General features: G+C 41.4%; 1 protein-coding gene across 4 annotated transcripts in view; it reads right to left on the bottom strand.

The window, feature by feature from the left end:
- Positions 1 to 27,725, bottom strand: part of LOC111959381 (collagen alpha-1(XVIII) chain) — a 203,910-nt gene that overhangs the window by 12,339 nt on the left and 163,846 nt on the right. For all 4 annotated transcript variants that reach the window (XM_070437697.1, XM_070437696.1, XM_070437695.1 and 1 more), the window contains 17 exons: positions 27,477 to 27,575; positions 27,039 to 27,065; positions 26,659 to 26,748; positions 25,953 to 25,985; positions 18,183 to 18,218; positions 17,923 to 17,982; positions 17,705 to 17,782; positions 17,586 to 17,621; positions 11,678 to 11,731; positions 8,246 to 8,317; positions 8,095 to 8,160; positions 6,156 to 6,183; positions 5,582 to 5,635; positions 5,433 to 5,467; positions 4,805 to 4,936; positions 4,480 to 4,639; positions 2,333 to 2,397 (listed from right to left, as the gene is read on the bottom strand). In XM_070437697.1, the coding sequence (XP_070293798.1) occupies positions 2,333 to 2,397; positions 4,480 to 4,639; positions 4,805 to 4,936; positions 5,433 to 5,467; positions 5,582 to 5,635; positions 6,156 to 6,183; positions 8,095 to 8,160; positions 8,246 to 8,317; positions 11,678 to 11,731; positions 17,586 to 17,621; positions 17,705 to 17,782; positions 17,923 to 17,982; positions 18,183 to 18,218; positions 25,953 to 25,985; positions 26,659 to 26,748; positions 27,039 to 27,065; positions 27,477 to 27,575 (1,125 nt within the window). The remainder of the gene's footprint in view (positions 1 to 2,332; positions 2,398 to 4,479; positions 4,640 to 4,804; positions 4,937 to 5,432; positions 5,468 to 5,581; positions 5,636 to 6,155; positions 6,184 to 8,094; positions 8,161 to 8,245; positions 8,318 to 11,677; positions 11,732 to 17,585; positions 17,622 to 17,704; positions 17,783 to 17,922; positions 17,983 to 18,182; positions 18,219 to 25,952; positions 25,986 to 26,658; positions 26,749 to 27,038; positions 27,066 to 27,476; positions 27,576 to 27,725) is intronic.

Raw genomic sequence — 27,725 nt, 5'->3', positions numbered from 1 at the left:
TACATTGCACAACCTTCAATGTTATGTCATAATTACGTAAAAATTGGCAAATTAGGCGCCCAAATTGTTGCGTATACACTGACTCTGGTGCAATGAACGCAAGAGAAGTGACACAATTTCACCTGGTTAATATTGCCTGCTAACCTGGATTTATTTTAGCTAAATATGCAGGTTTATCAAATACTTATGTCATGCAATAAAATGCAAATTAATTACTTAAAAATCATACAATGTGATTTTCTGGATTTTTGTTTTAGATTCCGTCTCTCATAGTTGAAGTGTACCCATGATAGAAATTACAGACCTCTAMATGCTTTGTAAGTAGGAAAACCTGCAAAATCGGCAGTGTATCAAATACTTGTTCTCCCCACTGTATATTATATTAAGTTAAAATAATTGTTCATTCAGTATTGTTGTAATTGTCAATTTTACAAATACTTAAAAAAAAACGTTTAAAARCGCCCGATTAATCGGTATCGGCTTTTTTTGGTCCTTCAATAATCGGTATCGGCGTTGAAAAATCATAATCGGTCGACCTCTAGTCAGGATCGAGGCAAAGATGAACGGAGCAAAGTACAGAGAGATCCTTGATGAAAACCTGCTCCAGAGCTCTCAGGACCTCAGACTGGGGTGAAGGTTCACCTTCCAATAGGACAATGACCTTAAGCACACAGCCAAGACAACGCAGGAGTGGCTTGGGGACAAGTCTCTGAATGTCCTTGAATGGCCCAGCCAGAGCCTGGATTTAAACCTGATCGATCATCTCTGGAGAGACCTGAAAATAGCTGTGCAGCAACGCTCCCCATCCAACCTGACAGAGTTTGAGAGGATCTGCAGAGAATAATGGGCGAAACTCCCCAAATACAGGTGTGCCAAGCTTGCAGCGTYATACCCAAGAAGACTCAAGGCTGTAATCGCTGCCAAAGGTGCTTCAACAAAGTATGGAGTAAAGGGTCTCAATACTTATGTAAATAAAATATAGATATTTTATATAAATGAGCAAATATTATAAAAACCTGCTTTTGCTTTGTCATTATGGGGTATTGTGTGTAGATTGAATAGGGAAAACAATGATTTAATCAATTATAGAATAAGGCTGTAACCTAACAAAATTTGGAAAAAGTGAAGGGGTCTGAATACTTTCCGAAGGCACTGTAGATTGCTAAATAGTTGGGAAGAGATTCCCATACCGATTCAATGGCACATGGTTTATGAGCTGATACACAAAACTACGCCGGATTCAAATTTGTAATTATAGAAAATTCTTGCAACCAATAGAACCTACTGTCAAGTTACCATGTTAGCTAGCTATGTAACATGACTGAAAAACAAACCAATAATTAGCGACTCTGGATTAGTTTTAAAAGTTTTGTGAAATTAAATCAAATTCGTGTGAATCCCAATAGAAAGATTAAAAGGCATCTCTGGAAATATGGGTCATATTGTTTTTGAACCATTTAGGCTAGAGACGAGTCATTCAATAGGGATTCTCAAGCATTTTATATAATTTGACAAACCATGTGGCAGGAAGTGTCACGGGCCGTTTTAAACTAATCCCGGGTTGCTACTTATTGGTTTGATAAACAACTTTGTTCAGTCATGTTACCTAGGTAGTTAACCTGGTAACTTGACAGTAGGTCTAGGCAAATTTGATTGCCACAGGAATATAGGAAAAGGGTCTTGCAGCATGCCTGTCACGAAACATTGCTCCATTTTCACTATCTGTCACTCTGAGGCTGCATGACAATGAACTTGCACAGTCTACTCAGATTGGCCTGTACTCTTGGTTATAAAAGGTGATGAAATGATACAATGTACCAACATTACTCGCTGTTCGCGGTAATCCAATGTAACAAATGTACAAATCTAACCACAGAAGATGCATCAGGGTCTACATTTCCCGCTGGCTGATTACAGCTGCCACACATGATACGCGCATGAAAATRAAGTGGATATTATTCGACCTGCACATGCAAGAGACTAGTGGCTGTTGCTTAAATTCAACTGAATTTATAAACAAAAATCTATTTTTAAACATTTTATAACAGACACCAGCGGGTTTTTTAGATCGCTAGGGCTGAAAAATGTGGTAGTATCATATGGAACAGTACTACGGTATTGGTATCATAAGGATCATGACGTTTTGGTACCGTGATATTACCATGGTACTGGTATACAGTGCAACACTAATAGAAATGTGTTATTTGTTCACTCGTGTTCCCTTCATCTAATATTAGGTTTTGGTTGACGATCTGATAACGTTCAGTGTAAGAGATAAACAAATATAAAGAAAATCAAATACTGTATGACAGACCGTGGGATGAGCACTTACCCCTGAAGTGTGACCAGGAGTTCCAGGTGGTCCAGCAGGTCCGGGGGGGCCAGGAATATTGATGGCTGTGATGAAGAAAAAAATAAATGATGACGATATGATATACACTGAGTGTACAAAATATTAGGAACAACTTCCTAATATTGAGTTGCACCCCCCTTTTGYTCTCAGAACAGCATACAAGGTGTCGAAAGCGTTTCACAGGGATGCTGGCCCATGTTGATTCCAATGCTTCCCACAGTTGTGTCAAGTTGGCTGGATGTCCTTTGGGTGGTGGACCATTCTTGATACACACGGGAAACTGTTGAGTGTGAAAAACCCAGCAGCGTCGCAGTTCTTGRCGTAAACCGGTGCAACTGGCACCTACTACAAAACACTGTTCAAAGGCACTTAAATATTTTGTCTTGTCCATTCACCCTCTGAATGGCAAACATACACAATTCATGTCTCAATTGCATCAAGGCTTAAAAATCCTTCTTTAACTTCTTATGGCTGCAGGGGCAGTATTGAGTAGCTTGGATGAAAGGTGCACAGAGGTACCCAGAGTAAATGGCCTGCTCCTCAGTCATAGTTGCTAATATATGCATATTATTATTAGTATTGGATAGAAAACACTCTGAAGTTTCTAAAACTGTTTGAATTATGTCTGTGAGTATAAGAGAACTCATATGGCAGGCAAAAACCTGAGAAGAAATCCAACCAGGAAGTGAGAAATCTGAGGTTGGTCGATTTTCAACTCATCGCCTATTGAAAACACAGTAKRATATGGATCTTTGCACTTCCTACGACTTCCACTAGATGTCAACAGTCTGTAGAACCTCGAATGAAGCTTCTACTGTGATGRTGGGCTGAATAAGAGCTGAATGAGTCAGTGGTCTGGCAGAGAGCCAAGTCCTGGTCACGCGCATTCCACATGATAGGGTTGCGTTCCATTACTTCTATAGACACAAAGGAATTCTCCGGTTGGAACGTTATTGAATATTTATGATAACAACATCCTAAAGATTGATTCTATAATTAGTTTGACAAGTTTATTCGACCTGTAATATAACYTTTTGAAGTTTTCGTCCGACGTTATGCGGGACCTGCACGAGMGTTTGGATTTGTGTACTAAACGCGCTAACAAAAGTAGCTACTTGGACATAAATGATGGACATTACCGAACAAAACGAACATTTCTTGTGGGAGTGCATTCCAACGAAGATCAGCAAAGGTAAGTGAAGATTTATTATGCTTTTTATGAGTTTTGTTGACTGCACAATTTGGCGGGTAACTGTATGGCTTCCTTTTGTGGCTGAACGCTGTTCTCAGATTATTGAATATTGTGCCTTTGTCGTAAAGATTTTTGAAATCTGACACAGTGGTTGCATTGAGAACAAGTGTATCTTTAATTCTATGTAAAACATGTATCTTTCATCAAAGTTTATGATGATTATTTATGTTATTTGACGTGGCTCTCTGCAATTTCTCCGGATATTTTGGAGGCATTTCTGAACTGAGGTTTTTGGATATAAATATGAACTTAATCGAACAAAACATATATGTATTGTGTAACATGAAGTCCTATGAGTGTCATCTGATGAAGATCATCAAAGGTTAGTGATTAATTTTATCTCTATTTCTGCTTCTTTGTGACTCCTGTCTTTGGCTGGAAAAATGACTGTGTCTGTGATTTTGTGGTGACCTAACATAATCGTTTGTGGTGCTTTCGCTGAAAAGCCTATTTGAAATCGGACACTTTGGTGGGATTAACAACAAGATTACCTTTAAAATGGTATAAGATACATGTATGTTTGAGGAATTTTAATTATGAGGTTTCTGTTGTTTGAATTTGGCGCCCTGCACTTTCACTGGCTGTTGTCATATCATCCCGTTAACGGGATTGCAGCCATAAGAAGTTAACCTGTCTCCTCCCCTCTTCATTTACACTGACTGAAGTGGATTTAACAGGTGACATACATAAGGGATCATAGCTTTCACCTGGTCAGTCTATGTCATGGAAAGAGCACGTGATCCTAATGTTTTGTACACTCTGTGTAGTTGCTTGTACCTCACTCCAAACCACCACCAATGTATAATTTAACTTGGGAGTATACCCTATTGAAGACTATTGTGACATTGTGTTTGTCACTGGTTAGGAAACTCACAGTGGTTAGGTCTATAGGCCCCTGGTAGTGAGGAGGACCCTGGGGGCCCGGGAGGACCTGTTGGGCCTGGGATTCCTGGACGACCATCGTAGCCGATCCCTGGGGAGCCTGGTGGGCCCTGGGGACCATGGAGGCCCATGATTGAATCTCCTTTTGGACCCTGTGATAAAAAAAATTGAAAATAACATTTAACTTTACTTRTGCCACATTCACCATAAGGCTCTCTTTCCATTTTTGTTAGCAAGACATGACAGATATTGTAAGGTGTCTTAGTGACTGATATCAGGTTGTGACAAGTTCCTTTTATGTCCTCTCAATTTCGTACCATAAGTCCTGGGTTTCCAGGGGGTCCTGGTGGGCCTTGTTGTCCTCTAAAACGGGGGTCATAATAGCCACCACTTGGCTCTCCCTTCTCCCCCTTCATGCCAGAATCCCCACGCTCTCCTTTCAGGTCATTCTGCAAAGACAAACATCTATTAATGCGCTGTCCTGTCAAACTTACCCATCTTCTTAAGGATGATAGGATTATGTCGGTATAGGATAATAGCATTTTACTTCTTGTTAGGTCTTTAGGTTAATTGAAGATGAGAGTGCGGAATCTGGACTGGCAGTAAAGGGCTCTTTCCACCAAATCAGAGTGGTGAGAGAAATAGAAAGGCAAAATACAAAGAGATGACTGAAATCCAGATACATTTTTATTGGAGAAGAACTCTCTAAGGCTAGATTAAAAATTCAACAGCGATGTAGTGGAGGTTAAATGTTTGTAAACGCTGTTTATGCACCTCTTTATTCTGTGAATATCTTTTAACCACCTGTTCCGCCAAATTAGTGCTTTTTGCATGAAYGATTACGCCATCTCAACCAGGGTATCCAAAATGTACAAACCTACTATTTTAGCTACTAAATCCCTGTATGTAATGCATACTGTAGTACTATTAATGGTAATACTGTACCTTGAATGTGAATATGTCTAAGTTAGAGGCCACACCTGGAAATAAAAAATAAAAAAATCAAGAAAAGCATACTGGTTGAATTGTAGCCTTAAGATAAAACCAAGTGGTTGTTGTTATCCCTGTGCTGTATTGAGACATAAAAGTCTTACCTGGCGTTCCTGGGAGACCTTGAGCTCCGTGATCACCTTTCTCCCCCTTTGTCGCTACAAAAAACAGAACACGTGAAGAATATACACAGTTTAGAAAATAAATATGGAAACATTTCTATTAGAAATAAATATAATTTGTATCACTGTATTGTAATGGTTGTATGCACTACCCATGCCCAATGGCAGTCAAATGTCACTTTTTTTATGGGCTAATGGAATGGTTAGCCTTACACTAAAACAGAATGGATTTCGAAGTCTAACTCAAACCTTGACAGCGCTATTTGATGTTCCATTTTTTTTATAAGTAAATTCCCCAAATCTAGGTGCTTTTTATGAAAGCATTGGTCTAATCTCTTGACAGTAGATTGATCATGAATCCCTCTTTCTTCAATAGCTGAAAACAATTGACGGTTGATGGGGAACTGTTTATGTCTCTTTAAAGAATAAAAACTGTCTCTTCATTTTCAACTCTTCAATTTGTTGACTGCTGGGTATGCTCATGTGCCAAATGTAATCCTCTGTCTTCAAGATGTTTTAAGTTTGATGTAAAAACAACAAATCATTGTCAGCATACCTGGATAATTCCTTGAGGCGTCATATCCCTGCAATAAAATGGGAAATTACACATTAAAGTATTCTCCAGTATTTTGCACACAAACATGATATCTTGTTTCTTATTCCTAGATGAAGATGGCATTATAGACTTTTTTGTGGCCAATGGCATCGATGGTACAGTTGAAGTCGGAAGTTAACATACACCTTAGCCAAATACATTTAAACTCAGATTTTCAAAATTCCTGACATTTAATCCCGGTAAAAATTCCCTGTTTTAGGTCAGTTAGGATCACCACTTTTTTTTAAGAATGTGAAATGTCAGAATAATAGGAGACCGAATGATTTATTTCAGCTTTTATTTCTTTCATCACATTCCCAGTGGGTCAGAAGTTTACATACACTCAATTAGTATTTGGTAGCATTGCCTTHAAATTGTTTAACTTGGTTCAAACGTTTCAGGTAGCCTTCCACAAGCTTCCCACAATAAGTTGGGTGAATTTTGGCCCATTCATCCTGACAGAGCTGGTGTAAATGAGTTAGGTTTGTAGGCCTCCTTGCTCGCACACGCTTTTTCAGTTCTGCCCACAAATTTTCTATGGGATTGAGGTCAGGGCTTTGTGATGGCCACTCCAATACCTTGACTTTGTTGTCCTTAAGCCATTTTGCCACAACTTTGGAAATATGCTTGAGGTCATTGTCCATTGGAAGACCCATTTGCGACCAAGCTTTAACTTCCTGACTGATGTCTTGAGATGTTGTTTCAATATATCCACATCATTTTCCTTCCTCATGAAGGCATCTATTTTGTGAAGTGCACCAGTCCCTCCTGCAGCAAAGCACCCCCACAACATGATGCTGCCACCCCCGTGCTTCACGGTTGGGATGGTGTTCTTCGGCTTGCAAGCCGCCCCCTTTTTACTCCAAACATAACGATGGTCATTATGGCCAAACAGTTCTATTTTTGTTTCATCAGACCAGATAACATTTCACCAAAAGCTACGATATTTGTCCCCATGTGCAGTTGCAAACCGTAGTCTGGCTTTTTATTGGCGGTTTTGGAGCAGTGGCTTCTTCCTTGCTGAGCGGCCTTTCAGGTTATGTCGATATAGGACTCATTTTGCTGTGGATATAGATACTTTTGTACCTGTTTCCTCCAGCATTCACAAGGTCCTCTGCTGTTGTTCTGGGATTGATTTGCACTTTTCACACCAAAGTTCGTTCATCTCTAGGAGACAGAACGCGTCTCCTTCCTGAGCGGTATGACGGCTGTGTGGTCCCATGGTGTTTATACTTGTGTACTATTGTTTGTACAGATTAACGTGGTACATTCAGGCATTTGGAAATTGCTCCCAAGGATGAACCAGACTTGTGGAGGTCTACAATTTGATTTCTGAGGTCTTAGCTGATTTATTTGGATTTTCCCATGATGTCAAGCAAAGAGGCACTGAGTTTGAAGGTAGACCTTAAAATACATCCACATGTACATCTCGAATTGACTCAAATGATGTCAATTAGCCTATCAGAAACCTTCTAAAGCCATGACATAATTTCCTGGAATTTTCCAAGCTGTTTAAAGGCACAGTCAACTTAGTGTATGCAAAATTCAGACCCATTGGAATTGTGATACAGTGAATTATAAGTAAAATAATCTGTCTGTAAACAATTGTCGGGAGAATTACTTGAGTCATGCACAAAGTAGTGACTATATCATCACGAAACTATAGTTCGTTAACAAGAAATTTGCGGAGTGGTTGAAAAACGAGTCTTAATGACTAACCTTAGTGTATGTAAACTTCCGACTTCAACTGTATATGATCTTCAGGGTTGTGTTCATTAGGGCATGCACTCGAAAATTAAAATGATTGTTGGTTATTAGACAAGTCAAAGTTGTCAGTCTTCCATTTGGTGCTGAATGAACACAACCCTGGTGTTGGGAATAAGGATTCTGATAAACTCACGTTGAAGCGGTCCACAGGCACAGCTGGTCCGGGTGACCCTGGGGGCCCGGGTGGGCCTGGGACACCCTGAAAAGAGACGACATTAGTCAGTGCACTTCCATTGGATTGTAAACCGGCCCAGTGCAATGTAATATGCACATGTCACACTTACTGGGTAGCCAAATCCGGCACCTGTGGATGGCTCTCCTTTTTCACCCTTGTATCCGTTTACACCAGGACGACCCTGTAGGAAACAGACATGGACAGTTAGACACTACACAGGCCTTACACAAGGAGCATTCACTAGAGATAATAATATCAGTAATAATAATTACAAGAGATAATACTAGTAGTAGTATAAGTAGTATTAGTTGTATTAGTTGCATGTATTAGTAGTAGTAGTAGTTGCATTGCAAGAGACAGAAATCAATCCTATTTCRTGCAACTGGCTGTATTCAATATCCAATCAGTGAGCAGAAAAAAGTTTACATGATTCGCTGATATCGTTTAAATCGGAAATCCGTCCCAGTTGCCATGTCAACACAGCTGTCAGTGCTGCAGCCAATAGTGACAAAAAATACATGACAAATGGGAAATGTATGAACCAGGGGTGTCAAACATAGGACCCGCGGGTGGTTTGAATAAAAAAATATACAGTACCAGTCAAGAGTTTGGACACACCTACTCATTCAAGGGTTTTTATTGAATTGTACTATTTTCTACATTGTAGAATTACATTTACATTTAAGTCATTTAGCAGACGCTCTTATCCAGAGCGACTTACAAATTGGAAAGTTCATACATATTCATCCTGGTCCCCCCGTGGGGAATGAACCCACAACCCTGGCGTTGCAAGCGCCATGCTCTACCAACTGAGCCACACGGGACCGAGAATAATAGCGAAGACATCAAAACTATGAAATAACACATACGGAATCATGTAGTAACCAAAAAAGTGTTAAACAAATCATAATATATTTTAGATTTTACATTCTTCAAAGTAGCCACCCTTTGCCTTGATGACAGCTTTGCACACCCTTGGCATTCTCTCAACCAGCTTCATGAGGTAGTCACCTGGAATGCATTTCAATTAACAGGTGTGCCTTGTTAAAAGTTAATTTGTGGAATTTATTTCCTTCCTAATACGTTTGAGCCAATCAGTTGTGACAAGGTAGGGGTTTTATACAGAAGATAGCCCTTATTGACTGGTACTGTATATATATATTTGTGTGGGGGAAATTGTGGGGGGGACTTAAAAACTTCTTGCCACTAGGGGGGTGCTATTTCGACATAGCACAAATGTGTATCCAATGTAAACGGCCTCCTACTCAATTCTTGCTCGTACAATATGCATATTATTCTTACTATTGGATAGAAAACACTCTCTAGTTTCTAAAACCGTTGGAATTATGTCTGTAAGTGAAACAGAACTCGACTTAGAGCACTTTTCCTATGTCTGTGTGAGAATGGGACATTTTATCATCTGCTTTGAGACCTGTCTTTAACTTTGCCTGTCTTCTATTGGTTGAGATGCACTGCATACGCCTTCCCCTGGCTGTTAGCGAATAGGGAGAGTTGAAATGACGTCTCTACGTATTTCCCAAAGTTTTTAAATTGATTGGAACCGAGGTGTCCGACCTTTTGGGACTTCGCGCTGACGCAAAGAGGGTCTTGGCATGTCTTTTTAGAACGTCTGGTTTTAGCTCCTAGAAGTATCCGGCTCTGTTTTTATTCGCTATAGGCTTTAAAGACATCATAATCTTGATATTTTGAACCGAATTATACCAGTTTAGGTCAGTATATTGCGATTTTCAGGTATTTATTTCCATRGCGCTGTAGAAACGTGGGTGTCTCTCTCTCGAATGCCATTCTGTACTGCTAATTGCAACGTCGAGGGAAACATTCTCCAACCCAGCAACGATTCTTTTGGCCAACGGACACCTTTCACAAGATTCTGATGGGAGTTCAGCTAATAGTAGGTACTATTTATGCTGATAAAACGTTGTTCTGTTGAAAAAGAAAAATGTATTAGACGCCATTATTTTCCATGTAGCGTTGCACTATAGCACCCTGTATTGTACCCAGTATTGCGCAGTAAGGTTAATTTWAAAAATGTAATTCAGCGATTGCATTAAGAACTAATTTCTCTTTCAATTGCTGTCCAACCTGTATTTTTTTAGTCAAGTTTATGAATAGTTTTCGATAAGATTAGGTGCCTTTCCAAAATGGCGCCGGACAGATTGTTAGATTTTTTGCCCACTAAACACGTTGTGTAACCACGAATTGTGCGGCTAAATATGCACATTTTCGAACAAACTATATGCATTGTGTAATATGATGTTACAGGACTGTCATCTGAAGAATTCTGAGAAGGTTAGTGAAAAAATTAATAGCGTTTGGTGGTTTATAACGTTATTGCTATTTTTGGCTTGAATCAATGCTACTGTGTGACTGACTTGTAGTAAGCTAAGATAACGCTATATTGTGTTTTCGCTGTAAAACACTTTATTCACATGATCTGTGTCTTTCATCTGCTGTACGCTGTGTATTTTTAAGAAATGTTTTATGATGAGTAATTAGCTAATACACGATGGTCTCTGTAGTTATTCTAGTCATTTTAGTGATAGTTGTAATGGGGGCTGCAATTGTAAACTATGATTTATACCTGAAATATGCAMATTTTTCTAACAAAACCTATGCTATACAATAAATATGTTATCAGACTGTCATCTGATGAGAATTGTTTCTTGGTTAGTGGCTATTTATATCTTTATTTGGTCGAATTTGTGATAGCTACTGATGCAGTAAAAAATATGGTGGAGTAAAAAAAGTGGTGTCTTTTGCTAACGTGGTTAGCTAATAGATTTACATACTGTAAAACATTTAAAAAATCAGAGATGATGGCTTGAATCACAAGATCTGTATCTTTCATTTGGTGTCTTGGACTTGTGATTTCATGAACATTTTATTTTATGATATCCCTGTAACTTTAGGCTAGGCTATGCTAGTCAGCTTTTGTGATGGGGGGGATCCCGGATCCGGGTTTGTGACTCTATAAAGGTTAATWTACTTCTAAATGACTAAAACCAAATCGAAACTGTGTTGAAATGATAATGGACCAACATTAATACAGTTTTTTGACTGTGTCCAGCTCATTAATTATCACCGAAATGAAAGCTAGACAGTCAGGGAGCATAGAAAATTGGATAAATGTTTTTTATCTATCGTTTTGGACGGCGAGGAAATTCGAGAGACCAATTGCGGCAGCGGGGGCAAAATTAGTTTGACACCCCTGATATAAACAACTCTAGACACCCTGGCTAGTCATGGTTTATGTACAGTATATGGTCTGGCAGTCAATAAAGGTAATTTTATAAGTGAAACCAGACGTTTCTCTGTCCAGTTTTAACTGAAAATGTCTAACATGAACTGCATTAGCTAGCTCGTCACTGGCGTGGTTAGCTTGCTAGCTTGAGATGATGTCACAAGGAATTTGCATCTGCAACCGAAATTACATCCATATTGCTTTGTGTGACACTACTACTGTCACGCTACTGAGACCCTACTGTAATTGTAAAGTTAGAAATTTAGCTCCAGTACTTACAGGTCTTCCGGGCATTCCAAATTCACCCTTTATCCCAGAAGGTCCATACTGCCCCTGCACAAACAACACATCAATCATATGTGACAAAAACACATTTACTAGAAACATTTTTATCCGTTCGACAGGGGTGGATTTTTGTTTTGTTTTGTGTTTTTTTTATTTTTATGATGATTGCCAAATCATTTTCTAGGTACGTGATGTCACCRAGTAATACTTAAGCTCCACATATTATTCTAAATTCCTGAATTGCATGCAAAATCAGTTTTTTTCAACTATAAAAATAATGCTTCTTTGCAGGACAAGAATTGTCCTGACTTTCAATGCCTGAATTGCTTCACCTTGCTTTTCTGGTTGGCTGGCAAGTTTCACCATCCAATCATTTCAGATCTACAGGAGTGCAGGAGTTTCACCATGGCACGGACCATGGCAATACGTTGGCGCATGGCAATTATTAGAATATAGCAAATATGTAAGGGACACTCAACGASGGGTTATGTGTTATATGGAAAATAATAAATGACGTGGAAGGTGTGTGAAACTTACCTTCCACAGAACTGCATTCTTTTCCAGAGAATGCATAGAGCCCCTTTTCTACCATGGCTATAATTTAACACATTTGTTCAACTCTGTTCAACATCCACTGAAGTAGCTAGCAAGTTTACTAGATAGCTACAGTAGTTTCCGTGGTAACCAAACAGACAGACTTGCTAATTTAGCTAACCAAACCATCAGTCCTAGCTTGCTATTATGGAAATCTAATTCAACAATGCCAATAATGTTTTTATATTTGACTTTAGCTTTCAAAAGCAGCTCAAACATGAACAGATGAATGTGCAAGTAGAGATACTGGGGTGCAAAGGAACAAAAATATATATATATAACAATATGGGAATGCGGTAGTTGGGTGGGCTATTTACAGATGGGCTATTTACAGGTGCAATGATCTGTAAGCTGCTTTGACCGCTGATGCTTAAAGTTAGTGTGGGAGATATGACTCTCCACCTTCAGTGATTTTTGCAGTTCGTTCCAGTAATTGGCAGCAGAGAAATGGAAGGTGGCCAAACGAGGAAATGCCATTGGAGGTGACCAGTGAAATATACCTGCTGGAGTGCGTGCTATGGGTGGTGCAACTATGGTGACCAGTGAGCTGAGATAAGGCAGGGCTTTACCTAGCAAAGACTTATACATGACCTGGAGCCAGTGGGTTTGGCGACGAATATGAAGCGAGGGCCAGCCAACGAGAGCATACAGGTCGCAGTGGTGGGTAGTATATGGGGCTTTGGTGATAAAACGGATGGCACTGAGATAGACTGCATCCAATTTGCTGAGTAGAGTGTTGGAGGCTAATCTGTAAATGACATCGCCGAAGTCAAGGATCGGTAGGATAGTCCGTTTTACGAGGGTATGTTTGGCAGCATGAATGAAGGATGCTTTGTTGCGAAATAGGAAGCCGATTCTAGATTTAATTTTGGATTGAAGATGCTTAATGTGAGTCTGGAAGGAGAGTTTACAGTCTAACCAGACACCTAAGTATTTGTAGTTGTCTACATATTATATGCGGTGATTGACAGAGTCGAAAGCCTTGGCCAGGTCGATGAATACGGCTGCATAGTATTGTYTTTTATCGATGGCGGTTATGATATCGTTTAGGAGGTGCACCCATGATCAGCTCGGAAACCAGATTGCATAGCGGAGAAGGTACGGTGGGATTCGAGATGGTCAGTGATCTGTTTGTTGACTTGGCTTTCGAAGACCTTAGAAAGGCAGGGTAGGATAGATATAGGTCTGTAACAGTTTGGGTCTATGGTATCTCCCCCTTTGAAGAGGGGGATGACCGCGGCAGTTTTCCAATCTTTGGGGATCTCAGACGATACGAGAGAGAGGTTGAACAGGCTAGTAATAGGGGTTGCAACAATTGCTGCGGCTAATTTTAGAAAGAGAGGGTCCAGATTGTCTAGTCCAGCTGATTTGTAGGGGTCCAGATGTTGCAGCTCTTTCAGAAAATCAGCTATCTGGATTTGGGTGAAGGAGAATGGGGGAGGCTTGGGCAAGTTGCTGTGGGGGGTGCAGAGCTGTTTACCAGGGTAGGGGTAGCCAGGTGGAAAGCATGGCCAGCCGAAGAAAAATGCTTATTGAAATTCTCAATTATCGTGGATTTATCGGTGGTGAAAGTGTTTCCTAGCCTCAGTGCAGTGGGCAGCTGGGAGGAGGTGCTCTTATTCTCCATGGACTTTACAGTGTCCCAGAACATTTTGGAGTTTGTGCTACAGGATGCAAATTTCTGTTTGAAAAACTAGCCTTTGCATTCCAAACTGCCTGTGTATATTGGTTCCTAACTTCCCTGAAAAGTTGCATATCGCGGGGACTATTCGATGCTAATGCAGAACACCACAGGATGTTTTTGTGCTGGTCAAGGGCAGTCAGGTCTGGAGTGAACCAAGGGCTATATCTGTTCCTGGTAAAAAAAAAWTGGAACGGGGCATGCTTATTTAATATGGTGAGGAAGCACTTTTAAAGAATAACCAGGCATACTCTACTGATGGAATGAAGTGAACATCCTTTCAGGATACCCGGGCCAGGTCGATTAGAAAGTTGGACCGCGGACCCAGGCAATGAGGCAGTGACCGCTGAGATCCTGGTTGAAGACAGCAGAGGTGTATTTAGAGGGCAGGTTGGTCAGGGTAATATCTATGAGGGTGCCCGTGTTTACAGATTTGGGGTTGTACCTGAAAGGTTCCTTGATAATTTGGGTGAGATTGAGGGCATCTAGCTTAGATTATAGGACGGCCGGGGTGTTAAGCATATCCCAGTTTAGGTCACGTAACAGTACAAACTCTGAAGATAAATGGGGGGCAATTAATTCACATATGGTGTCCAGGGCACAGCTGGCGCCTGAGGGGGGGTCTGTAACAAGCAGCAACAGTGAGAGACTTATTTCTGGAAAGGTGGATTTTTAAAAGTAGAAGCTCGAACTGTTTGGGCACAGACCTGGATAGCATGACAGAACTCTGCAGGCTGTCTCTGCAGTAGATTGCAACTCCACCCCCTTTGGCACTTGGTGGAAAATGTTGAAGTTGGGGATGGAAATTTCAGAATATTTGGTGGCCTTCCTAAGGCAGGATTCAGACACGGCTAGGACATCAGGGTTGGCGGAGTGTGCTAAAGCAGTGGGAAAAAAAACTTAGGGAGGAGGCTTCTGATGTTAACATGCATGAAACCAAGGCTTTTACGGTTAAAGAAGTCAACAAATGACAGCGCCTGGGGAATAGGAGTGGAACTGGGGACTACAGGGCCTGAGTTAACCTCTACATAACCAGAGGAATAGAGGAGGAGGAGGATAAGGCTACGGCTAAAGGCTATAAGAACTGGTCGTCTAGTGCRTTGGGGACAGAGAATAAAAGGAGCAGATTTCTGGGCGTGATAGAATAGACAAGGGTATGGTAGGATGTGAGTACAGTGAAGGTAAACCTACGCGTTGCGTGAAAATGAGAGAGGTTTCATCTCTGGAGGCATCAATTAACCTAGGTGAAGACTCCGCATGTGTGTGGGGTGGGACGAAAGAGCTATCTAAGGCATTTTGAGTGGGACCTTTGGCTCTACAGTGAAATAAAACTAAAACTAGCCAAGTAAGCAGTAGACAAGGCATATTGACATTAGAGAGAGAAATAAAGCAATCCCAGGTGTTGAACAGGAGACCTAAGACAACAACAGGTAAATGGCGATGAATGGGCAGAGCGGGTCAGTTAGGTACATACAGGACCTGAGTTCAAGGCAGGGGCTGACAGGTAAACCAAATGAGGTACCGTGTTATTGAAACGGTCCATGGGGCATCAGCTGTGTAGCCGAGTGATCATAGGGTCAAAAGAGCAGCAATAGGTGAGTCAGGGTGCTGTTCGGTAGTCGCTACTACGATGGGCGAGCTGGGGACACAGCGTTCAGAAAAGCTAGTGTGCCGGGGCTAGTAGACGGTTCTGTGGCGATATCGTAACAGAATAGCCTGTTGAGACCACATTGGGCGATCACGTCGGCAGTCCAGTCGTGATGGATTAGCGGGACTCCATGTCGACAATAAAGGGTCCAGGCCAATTGGCAAAGGAGGTATTGTAGCCCTAGAATTAGCTGGTATATGGGCCTAGCTCAAGGCTAACTGGTGCTAGCTTCGGGACAGAGGCGTTAGCTACCAGTAGCAGCTCRTTTGCAGCTAGCTAGTAATGATCCGGTGTAATGATCCAGAGCGGCAGAAATCCGGTGATATGGTAGAGAGAAGCAGTCCGATATGTTCTGGGTTGATATCGCGCTGTGCAGACTGGCAGGTGATTGTCCGAGGTAAGGCTGTCTGATTCCGGAGGGAAAAAAGGCGAGGACCGCTAGCCGTGGCTAACAAAGACTAGCTCCTGATGGAAGTTCCAGTTATAAGGAATAAAAATATGGCTATTAGAATCAACTATAGCCACTGAATTCTACCATGCTGATACTGTGCATTATAGGGAAATAATGCACGCTCTASAATGCCCTTCAAGCCAATCAGAAATTACTATTCAACAATGCCATGGTATAATTAAGCAATAAGGCACCGCCAATATACTACGGCTAAGGGCTGTTTTTTAAGCACGACACAACACGGAGTGCCTGGATACAGCCCTTAGCTGTGGTATACTGGCCATATCCCACAAACCCGAGGTGCCTTATTGCTATTATAAACTGGTTACCAAACTGGTTACGTAATTAGATCAGTAAAAATAAATGTTTGGTCATTCCCATGGTATACGGTCTGATATAATATGGCTGTCAGCCAATCAGCATTCAGGGCTCGAACCACCATGTTTATAATGTCTGATATACCACAGACTTCAACCAATCAGCATCCAGGAGCCAAACTACCCGGTTTATAAAATTTAATTATAGCATTTTATACATGCTGGCTTTCGCAGGCTATACTTGAGAATAATGTGGGCCCTCCCAGCCTGTCGGCAATTTATTAATGTGCAATTTGCCGCTATTTGCCGTTTTAGGTGTGACATCATTACGTCCAGCTGTTTTTATCGACACAAGATAGTTCAATTGAAATGCACCCTAGCAGGAAATTGCTGAATCCATTTTCTATGCAAACTTTTTAAATGTTGACAATAAAATCACTAGACAAGTTAATGGAAACATAGCTATTGATATACATGGCAGCTCAATATACTTAAGGTAGACTCAGCAATATGTGTTTACCACGAGGAACAGGGCTACTTCCGACACAAACTAAGACCGCATGAAGCGAGTGGTTGCACACGTCAGCATTTGCTGTCATGCAGCTATCCCCTTGCAGAAGAGAGACGTGAACTGTCGTGCACATGCGAAGATGCTTAACAGTATCTGTGCTGGTGCTGACAAGTGCAGACTTTTGCCTCACACTCTCTCTTGACAATATCTCTGGCCCTACTGTCGCTCAATGCGGCCGAGCTCCCATCCATTCAGGACATCTACACAAAACGGTGCCTGCATCATCAAGGACCCCACACATCCCAGTCACTAACTGTTCACTCCCTTACAGTCTGGCAGACAGTATAGGAGCATCTGGTCTCAGACCAACAGGCTCAGAGACAGTTTCCATCCACAAGCCATCAGACTGCTGAACACTTGAACTGGACTGACCACCCGCACTGACTCTCTGCACCTTAGCACACATGAACACACCCACCCAAACACACACGTCCACACTCATACTACACACAAATCACAACTGCTACTACTAGACTTTTCTATTCTACCAAGCCATTTACTTTTTATTCTTGTGTATCCTGGTCATATGACTAATAAAACGTGAAACTCGTGACCACGTCATATCGCTGAGTCAGTTTAATTTAAGGCAGCTTCAAATAGTAAGAACATAATGTAAAGTAATAAGCCTAAAAGTACTTACAGGAGGCCCAACGGGTCCAGCAGGTCCTCTGTCTCCCTACAGAAGATGGAGTTGGTGTTTAATGAGGCCAACAGACAGATGAGACAGAGGCAAACAGAAGTCAATAGTGAGACACTCACCTTCTCACCCGACAATTCTCCCAGGTACAAAGGACTCCCATCAGGCCCGATTATTAATCCAGGCTCGCCCTTCTCGCCCTGAGACGAGACACATATAAAGAAAATCTGTTAATTTGCTAGCCCCAACAGAATAAACACTTGTTGGGAATAGGCCTTACATAGTGGTACACTGTAGCACTAATGATAGGGCTATGTTGCTGTGCGGTCACATCACTGACCTTGACTCCATAACCGGGCTGGCCTGGGTCTCCCATGTCACCCTTTGATCCAATGGGACCCTTTTAGAAAATACAAAAAGTTGAAAAATTAGCTATTTATCACACGTCAAACTAGCACAAATGTTTGATTTCTTTAGTCCTTCAGGGCAAATATACACCACACTATGACATCTACATGTGTTAGAACACAACGTTAGAAGAACTGTAGCAAGACAACGTTAAGTGACCTGTAGGATAACATTAGGAAAATCAATGCTTACAGGGAATCCAGCTTGGCCAGGTAGACCAGTTCCACCCTACAGAAAAGAAAAGGAGACAACATAAAAATCTGTTAAAATGATTTATCCCTTTTTCATGGCTGGTTAAGTAAGGCCACACATCATTCCAAATATTTGGTAGGGACGTATACCCATTAAGTCAAATCAATATTTTGTGGTATTGTAAAGGATTTCCACTRTCTCCCCCTACAGAATATTTTTCCAATCAACTCAAATGTCTGAGGACATGAATCATTACCATGATTTTATTGCATGATATGCTCTCAATAGGTTTTGCAACAAAATAACTTTTGTTTCCTATGAGAACAATAATAAAATATCTCGATGAATGAGTAATGTCAGTTATGAAAATGACACAGGCCATTGGGAAAACTACTGCAAATGGCATTTCTTAAAAGTGGGTTGTGTAAATGTAGCTTTCGCCTAATAAACAGTACCAGTCAAAAGTTTGGACACACCTACTCATTCCAGGGTTTTTCTTTAGTTTTACGTTTTTCTACATAGTTTTGATGTCTTCACTATTATTCTACTATGAAATAACACATATGGAATCATGTAGTAAGCAAAAAAAGTGTAAACAAATCAACATATATTTTATATTCTTCAAAGTAGCCATCTTTTTGCCTTGATGACAGCTTTGCACACTCTTGGCATTCTCTCATCCAACTTCATGAGGTAGTCACTTGGAATGCATTTCAAAGTTAATTTGTGGAATTTCTTTCCTTATTAATGGATTTGAGCCAATCAGTTGTGTTGTGACAAGGTAGGGGTGGTATACAGAAGATAGCCCTATTTGGCAAAAGACCAAGTCAATATTATGGAAAGAAAAGCTCAAATAAGGAAAGAGAAACGACAGAGCATCATTACTTTAAGACATGAAGGTCAGTAAATGCGGAAAGGTGCAGTCGCAAAAACCATCAAGCGCTATGATGAAACTGGCTCTCATGAGGACCACCACAGGAAAGGAAGACCCAGAGTTACCTCTGCTGTAGAGGATAAGTTCAATATAGATACCAGCCTCAGAAATTGCAGCCCAAATAAATGCTTCACAGAGTTCAAGTAACAGACACATCTCAAAATCAACTGTTCAGAGGCGACTGCGTGAATCAGGCCTTCGCGGTGGAATTGCTGCAAAGAAACAACAATTAAAGGCCACCAATAAGAAGAAGAGACTTGTTTGGGCCAAGAAACACGAGCAATGGACATTAGACCTGTGGAAATCTGTCCTTTGGTCTGATGAGTCCAAATTTGAGATTTTTGGTTCCAACCGCCGTGTCTTTGTGAGACGCAGAGTAGGTGAACAGATTATCTCCGCATGTGTGGTTCCCACCGTGAAGCATGGAGGAGGAGGTGTGATGGTGCTTTGCTGATGACACTGTCAGTGATTTATTTTGAATTCAAGGCACACTTAACCAGCATGGCTACAAAGACGCTTTATCTGATCAAGCTTGTGCAAAATTACAGAAGATAATCACATCAGCAAAGCTACCACCTCGACTGACAAAACACCATGGCAGGTGGAAGCTAGTAGGCCTAGCACTAGCAGCCTCCTAGTCCTGACAGAGACTGTCATTGCCTGGGCCAGACAATGACAGTGGCCTTGCTCCTCCTCTTCTTGATCCCATCGAGAAGAGTGACAGTTCCTCTAGTGCAGTGCTCTTCAACCCTGTTCCTGGACTGCTAACATCCTAACCTGAATCAGGTTAGTTCCAACTAGGGCTGGCGCAAAAACCTACAGGAGGGTAGCTCTCCTGTAACAGGGTTGGAGAGCCCTGCTCTATTGAAAGGGCCGACCCTCCTTCTCCTCTACCAGAAAACCAAGCTGATGACTGACAGACACCGAACGGCGCTCATAAGAGAGGCCCCACTTCTGTGTACTGTACACAGATTAAATCTACACACAATACCCCATAATGACGAAGCAAAAACAGATTTTTAGATTTTTTTTGCAAATGTATTGAAAATAAAAACTAAACTTCCACATTTACACAAGTATTCAGACCCTTTACTCAGTACTTTTTTTGGTATTTGGTATTTTATTAAGATCCCCATTAGCTGTTGCAAAAGCAGCAGCTACTCTTCCTGGGGCCCACACAAAACGTGAAACATAATACAGAATGGCATAATACCGAGCATCATTAGACATGAACAGCTCAAGGACAGAACAACATAGATTTTTAAAAAGACACACGAAGTGTCACGACTTCCGYCGAAGTTGGTCCCTCTCCTTGTTCGGGCGGCGTTCGGCGGYCGAAGTCACCGACTTTCTAGCCATCGCTGATCCTCTTTTCATTTTCCTTTGGTTTTTATCTTGTCTTTTATCACACCTGGTTCCAATCCCATCAATTACATGTTGTGTATTTAACCCTCTGTTCCCCCTCATGTCCTTGTCGGTGATCGTTTGTTTGTAAGCTATGTGCAAGTTTTGTTCTGGTGTGCGAAGGGTTTTGTGCCCACTTGTATATTTAGGTTTTCTGAGTTTTTGAGCACTTATTAAACTGCTCCGTTTATACCAAGTTTGATCTCCTGCGCCTGACTTCCCTGCCACCAGCATGCACCCCCTTACACGTAGCCTACATACACACACAAACTACCTAGRTCAAGTAAGGGAGAGGCGTTGTGCTGTGAGGTGTTGCTTTATCTGTTTTTTGAAACCAGGTTTGCTGTTTATTTGAGCAATATGAGATGGAAGGAAGTTATGCGTTGTCTTGGCTGTGTGCTTAGGGTCGTTGTCCTGTTGGAAGGTGAACCTTCGCCCCCAGTCTGAGGTCCTGAGTGCTCTGGAGCAGGTTTTCATCAAGGATCTCTCTGTACTTTGCTCCGTTCATCTTTCCCTCGATCCTGACAAGTCTCCCAGTCCCTGCCACTGAAAAATATGCCTCACCGTAGGGATGGTGCCAGATTTCCTCCAGATGTGATGCTTGGCATTCAGGCCAAAGAGTTCAATGTTGGTTTTATCAGACCAGAGAATATTGTATCTCATGGTCAGAGTCCTTTAGGTGCCTTTTTGCAAACTCCAAGTGGGCTGACTTGTGCCTTTTACTGAGGAGTTGCTTCCGTCTGGCCTAATTAGTGGAGTGCTGCAGAGATGGTTGTCGTTCTGGAAGGTTCTCCCATCTCCACAGAATAATTCTCAATCAGAGTAACCATCGGGTTCTTGGTCACCTCTCTGACCAAGGCCGTTGTCCGCGATTTCTCAGTTTGGCCAGGCGGCCAGCTCTAGGAAGTGTCTTGGTGGTTCCAAACTTGATCCATTTAAAAATGGAGGCCACTGTGTTCTTGGGGAACCTTCAATACTGCTGACATTTCTTGATGCCCTTCCCCAGATCTGTGCCTCGACACGATCCTGTCTCGGCGCTCCACGGTCAATTCCTTCGACCTCATGGCTTGGTTTTTGCTCTGACATGCACTGTCAACTGTGGGACCTTATATAGACAGGTGTGCCTTTCCAAATCATGTGCAATCAATTGAATTTAACACAGGTGGACTCCAATCAAGCTCTAGAAACATCTCAAGGATGATCATTGGAAACAGGATGCACCTGAGCTCAATTTCAAGTCTCTTATCGAAGTGTCTGAATACTTACGTAAATAAGGTACCTGTTTTAATTTTTTATAAATTTGCAAACATTTCAAAAAACCTGTTTTCCATTTGTCATTATGGGGTATTATGTGTAGATTTATGAGGAAAAACATGCATTTAATCAATTTTAGAAAAAGGCTGTAACAAAATGTGGAAGAAGGAAAGGGGTCTGAATATTTTCCGAATGCACTGTATAGCTATAGATAGGCAAAGAGGCTAGACTGCATTGTCTGCATAATTAAACAATCCCTAGTAAGATATTATTTTGACGGTTGACTGATTGTACTATTTGACATTAATAGACTGGTTTTATACAGCACAATCTTTCTATCCAAGCTCGGAGAGAACATGAGGAAGGCTAAAGTAGGCCTACAGGACAGTTGTCCATAAAATACAACAAATCTATTGGTTACTGATTAGTATACTGCTGCATCGAAAATTCGATTTACAATCGGCAATGTTTGAACATGCCACTTTAATTACTGAACAAGTAAATAAATCATTGCCACCAGCCAGCATTCTCAATAGCAGAGTGAAACATAAACGTTTGGCTTAACATGAGAAAATTATGACCAAATAAAAATAAACATGTATCCATTAAAGCAAAGCTATATGCTGATACAAGCACTAGCACCACATACTTTTAAAAATGTTTTAATTTCACCTTTATTTAACCAGGTAGGACAGTTGAGAACAAGTTCTAATTTACAACTGCGACCTGGCCAAGATAAAGCAAAGCAGTGCGACAAAAACAACAACACAGAGTTACACATGGGATAAACAAACGTACAGTCAATAACACAATAGAAAAAYCTGTATTCAGTGTGTGCAAATGAAGTAAGGAGGTAAGGCAATAAATAGGCCAATAGTGGCGAAGTGATTACAATTTAGCAATTAACACTGGAGTGATATGTGCAGATGAGGATGTGCAAGTARAAATACTGGTGTGCAAAAGAGCAGAAAAACAAAAACAAATATGGGGATGAGGTAGGTAGTTGGTTGGATTGGCTATTTACAGATGGGCTGTGTACAGCTGCAGCAATTGGTAAGCTGCCCTGACAGCTGACGCTTAAAGTTAGTGAGGGAGATATGAGTCTCCAACTTCAGTGATTTTTGCAATTCGTTCCATTCTTTGGCAGCAGAGAACTGGAAGAAAAGGTGGCCAAAGGAAGTGTTGGCATTGGGGATGACCAGTGAAATAAACCTGCTGGAGCGCGTGCTACAGGTGGGTATTGCTATGGTGACCAGTGAGCTGAGATAAGGCGGAGCTATACCTAGCAAAGACTTATAGATGACCTGGAGCCAGTGGGTTTGGCGACGAATAAGTAGCGAGGACCAGCTAACGAGAGCATACAGGTCGCAGTGGTGGGTAGTATATGGAGCTTTGGTGACAAAATGGATGGGACTGTGATAGACTGCATCCAATTTGCTGAGTAGAGTGTTGGATGCTATTTTATAAATGACATCGCCGAAGTCAAGGATCGGTACGATAGTCAGTTTTACGAGGGTAAGTTTGGCAGCATGAGTGMAGGAGGCTTTGTTGCGAAATAGGAAGTCGATTCTAGATTTAACTTTGGATTGGAGATGCTTAATGTGAGTCTGGAAGGAGAGTTTACAGTCTAGCCAGACACCTAGGCATTTATAGTTGTCCACATATTCTAAGTCAGAACCATCCAGAGTAGTGATGCTAATCAGGCAGGCGGGTGCGGGCAGCGATCGGTTAAAGAGCATGCATTTCGTTTTACTTGTATTTAAGAGCAGTTGGAGGCCACGGAAGGAGTGTGATCTGATACCCTAACGGTAGGAAGTGTGGGAAGGGGGCAAACTGCGGGGTGTTCAGAGAAACTGCACTACGCCAGCGATAGCATTATATATTAATTATATACAACAAATAGAAACAGAAGGTTACTGCCATCTCCGTAGATCTGTAGCCTAACCTTTGTTATACAAGCTACACTTCCAAAGTGTAATGAGGACCATATACAGTGGTTGTATTCATTAAGGTCCATTTTGCAACAGAAAACAAAATGACTATCGTATTGGACAAATTCAGGTAGCCCCTACGTATTTCGGTCTGTTTTCTTCCAGTTGGTGTGAATGACTACGACCCAAGGTTTTAAGTAGTGATGTGCACCGATATGGAAGATCTATATCAATATCAGCTGCTTTTTTCAGAAACCGATATATTGGCTTGAATAAATAACATTGAAACTGTGTACACTTCACTTAAACAGCTTTAGTGTCCAAACAACTTCCAGCTGATTGCCCATTAGGGAAAGTGTGAATGATCTGGGAACCTACCCAACCAGTTTGAATACAATGTAACGCCCGTTGATGGCCCATCGTCAGGCAGTTAAGTATGCTAAGTTGAGAGGATTTTGTGTCTGGCACATGTATACTATTTTACATATTACTTTTACATAATAGTGTAGGCTACCAGCAAGGATAAATCGATATCAAGATATGCCTCGCTCATATCGATATCAAATCGAATGATCAATATTGGTGCCCACCACTAGTTTCAAGTTTATAGTCATTGGCTTCTTTTATTTGTGGCTTTTGATTGAGTCGCTGGTTGGATTTCAAACATTGATGAAATTACATCAAGCATAATGGCTAGGGCAGGTCAAAGTTAACGTGTTAATAACATTACCAAGGACAATGTTCTTTACACGTTAATAATGCATATAAAATGTTCTGCTGTAAAAAATACCCATTGATGCTGATAATCACATGTCAATTTCTTCACAGCACAGACCCTATTCTGCATGGACACTGCGGTCAGTGGCAGCTGCTGTTATGTAGTGCTTACTGTCTCTTAAACATAGAATATGCACGCAGCTTTGAGCAACAATTTTCAAGGAAAACGTACAGAAAGTTAAACCATAAACACATTGCCAGGCGTTTGTTTAGACAGCAAAAACATCAAAAACATATTTGTACAGAAGTAGCTAGATATTTATGCTAACGCTACCTAACCAAACTAATGTTTATAATGCCATGGCTGAATGCCTATTGATAAAAATCTAACTTCCCACAATGATTGTAAATCAGAACAGGAAATCCATTCCATCTAGCTACTGTTTTTGTTGTACTTCTCATGTCAAAGGTTTTAAGCAAATKATTCAAATTCTAGTAGTAGCAGCTTGTGGCTAGTTCATGTTGAAGTAGCCTAGGCTAGATCTAATAGCTGTATTACAGGAACTCAGACCTGGCGGACGTGTTGTTATTGTTTTCGGTGGAATTCATAACATTGTTGGACAGGTTCGAATGTTCTTTGTATCCTTAGAGCAAATAATTGTTTTCCCATAGTCAACCCTTCAATCAGAAATTGGGAGAACGCTCAATTAGAATGCCTGAAGCTTTAACAGTATGTGTTTGTGAACATTGTGTCACGACTCCTACCGAAGGTGGCTCCTCTTCCTGTTCGGGCGGTGCTCGGCGGTCGTCGTCACCGGTCTACTAGCTGCCACCGATCCCTTTTCCCTTTTCTGTTGGTTTTGTCTTATTAGTTACACCTGTTCCTTGTTTACGTTTAGTGGGGCTATTTAAGCTGGTCGGCCCGCCTGCTCTTTGTGCGGGCTTATTCTTTTCACTGTGTTTGTGTGTGGTAGTGTATTTGGTAGTGTGTTTTGTTGAGTATCGTGTTTGTTGCGCCYGTGTGTGTTGGCGCGCATGATTTGTTCCCTGTGCCTATTAAAGCACTACTCAGTTCCTTCTGCCTCCTGCGCCTGACTCCGCACCCACTACGCTTAAGTGCGTCACACATTGATTGGCCTACTTAAACATTGGGTGTATTTTGTTTCTGATACAGATTATTTCGTGTTTCCGTCTCTTACAGTTAAAGGATAGTATGCCTGTAACTCAATGCACTGCTTTTTCCAGTGGAAAAATCTTTCTTTAGCGCCAAATTGGAGCAAATTCTCAAATGTACTACAGAAAATCATGCGATTAATCGATTTACATATTTAAATAGTTTGAGAGCCCTAATAATTACTGCAACTGAGCAATCAAGTTTGGAAAATAAATGACCTAGTTCATCAATTAAACACTTAGTCGTATCAAAAGGCAGTGTCCTGTAGGTCTTAGAAAATAAGCTTTGAAGACTTTTGGAGTAACTTGGCACCACATAAATGGTAACAGAGTTTTCAAACAGGACAAATCACCTACCTGGGGCCCAGCTCCTCCAACGACACCATCATACTGCAACGAGAGAAACTAAACAGCTTAATGTCTATGCACACTCAACCGTCCATGTTGGAGGTGGAGATACAGTAGAGCTAAAAGATGATCATGCAGAAGGATGGGTATATTTATTTCCAGACCCCTAACCCACACCCCTAGGCACTTCATGTAGATACAAAATAGTCAGATAGGTATAAGCAATATGCTAGAAACTAAACCTTGCCAATTGATATGCCAGGGATTTTGCTGTTGTAACATATTGCCAATACTTTTTTTATTTTAACATTTTTTATTTAACCTTTATTTAACTAGGCAAGTCAGTTAAAAACAAATTCTTATTTACAATGACGGCTTACTCCGGCCAAACCCCGACAACGTTGGGCCAATAGTGTGCCGTCCTATGAGACTCCCAATCACGGCCGGATGTGATACAGCCTGGATTCGAACCAGGTACTATAGTGATGCCTCTTGCACTGAGATGCAGTGCCTTAGACTGCTCGGGAGCCCTTCAGGTAATATCCAAGCCTTTCAGATCATAACAAGTTTCAAAAGGGATTGGGGCAAGAGGGGTAGGGTCTAGAGAGGCAGGCGGGTAGGGTCTAGAGGGGCAGGGTCTAGAGATGTAGGGACTAGAGGGGCTAGTGTCTATGTGGGTAGGGGCTATAGGGGTTGTTTCGAGAGGCGGCCTTACGCTGCTGGAGGTCTGGTAGATTATTTGTCCAGGTGGGCCGGGTGGGCCTGGTGGTCCAGGCTGTCCGTTTCCATCACGACCAGTTTCGCCCTAAAAAACAGACCGAAGAGAACATCAGCCTTTAGTGACAAAGAAATGCTGGCACAGAATCCATACGCTTCATGGGACTGGGTGGAAGTTGCCCCTAATAACTGACACAGGGTCAGAGATTTTCTCATCCGCCTGATGTTTAATTGCTAAACACATTGATTTCCTGGTAGCTAGTTCCATTTTTGGTACACAATATCTGTGTTAAATTGTCTTGCTTTACGCATGTAATTGAACTGTTATTATGTCCCTTGAATGACATTTTAATTCTAGGAAAACGTGAAAACACTCACTCTTTCTCCTCTGTCCCCCTTTTGTCCCTGGAAAATGAAAGGGGAACCAAACAGAAAAACATACAATTGTGAGAAAAAGTCCATTATTAAGAGAAAGGATGTCCATAAATTCAATTTCAGTTCCTTCTCTGAGCTGACTTGCTGAAGATTGAACCCCAATCTTGTCCCCCACTTTGATTTTGAATCGTTGTCTTTGTGTGCAAGAACAGATCAAATCTAGACAGGAGTTCATTTTCAGCCCAGCTGCACTACAAACCAGTCACATGTAATCAGCTAATCATGACCTTCAGTCTGGAGCCGAAAACCCTGCACAACCAGCAGGTCTCCAGGACCGACCTGAATTGGTGTTCCCAGATAGCTAGCTAACGCTAACTACATGTCTCAGAACCCTTATGTAGATATTGTGAGGTGGGTGGAGGGAAGCAGGTTCTGACATACATTAGGTCCAGGGAAACCGTCCAACCCTGGTCGGCCATCTCTTCCTTGTAGTCCTTCACTTCCCTTCTCGCCAGCAGCACCAGGGAAACCAGGCTTTCCCTAATGAGTGAAATACAAACCACAAGTTATATTGAAACTGATCACACAAGAGGAGGAATTAATGTTAGAATATTGAGATGGATTGCATTGTATTGGTGTCTAAACTTTTTATTCAATGATTTGTATTTTTTCCTTTATGAAATTATATGA

This window comes from Salvelinus sp. IW2-2015, linkage group LG36 (assembly GCF_002910315.2).
Source record: "Salvelinus sp. IW2-2015 linkage group LG36, ASM291031v2, whole genome shotgun sequence".
NCBI lineage: Eukaryota > Metazoa > Chordata > Actinopteri > Salmoniformes > Salmonidae > Salvelinus > Salvelinus sp. IW2-2015.
Note: the sequence above shows the minus strand (reverse complement) of the source record. Positions and strands in the feature narration are given on the sequence as shown.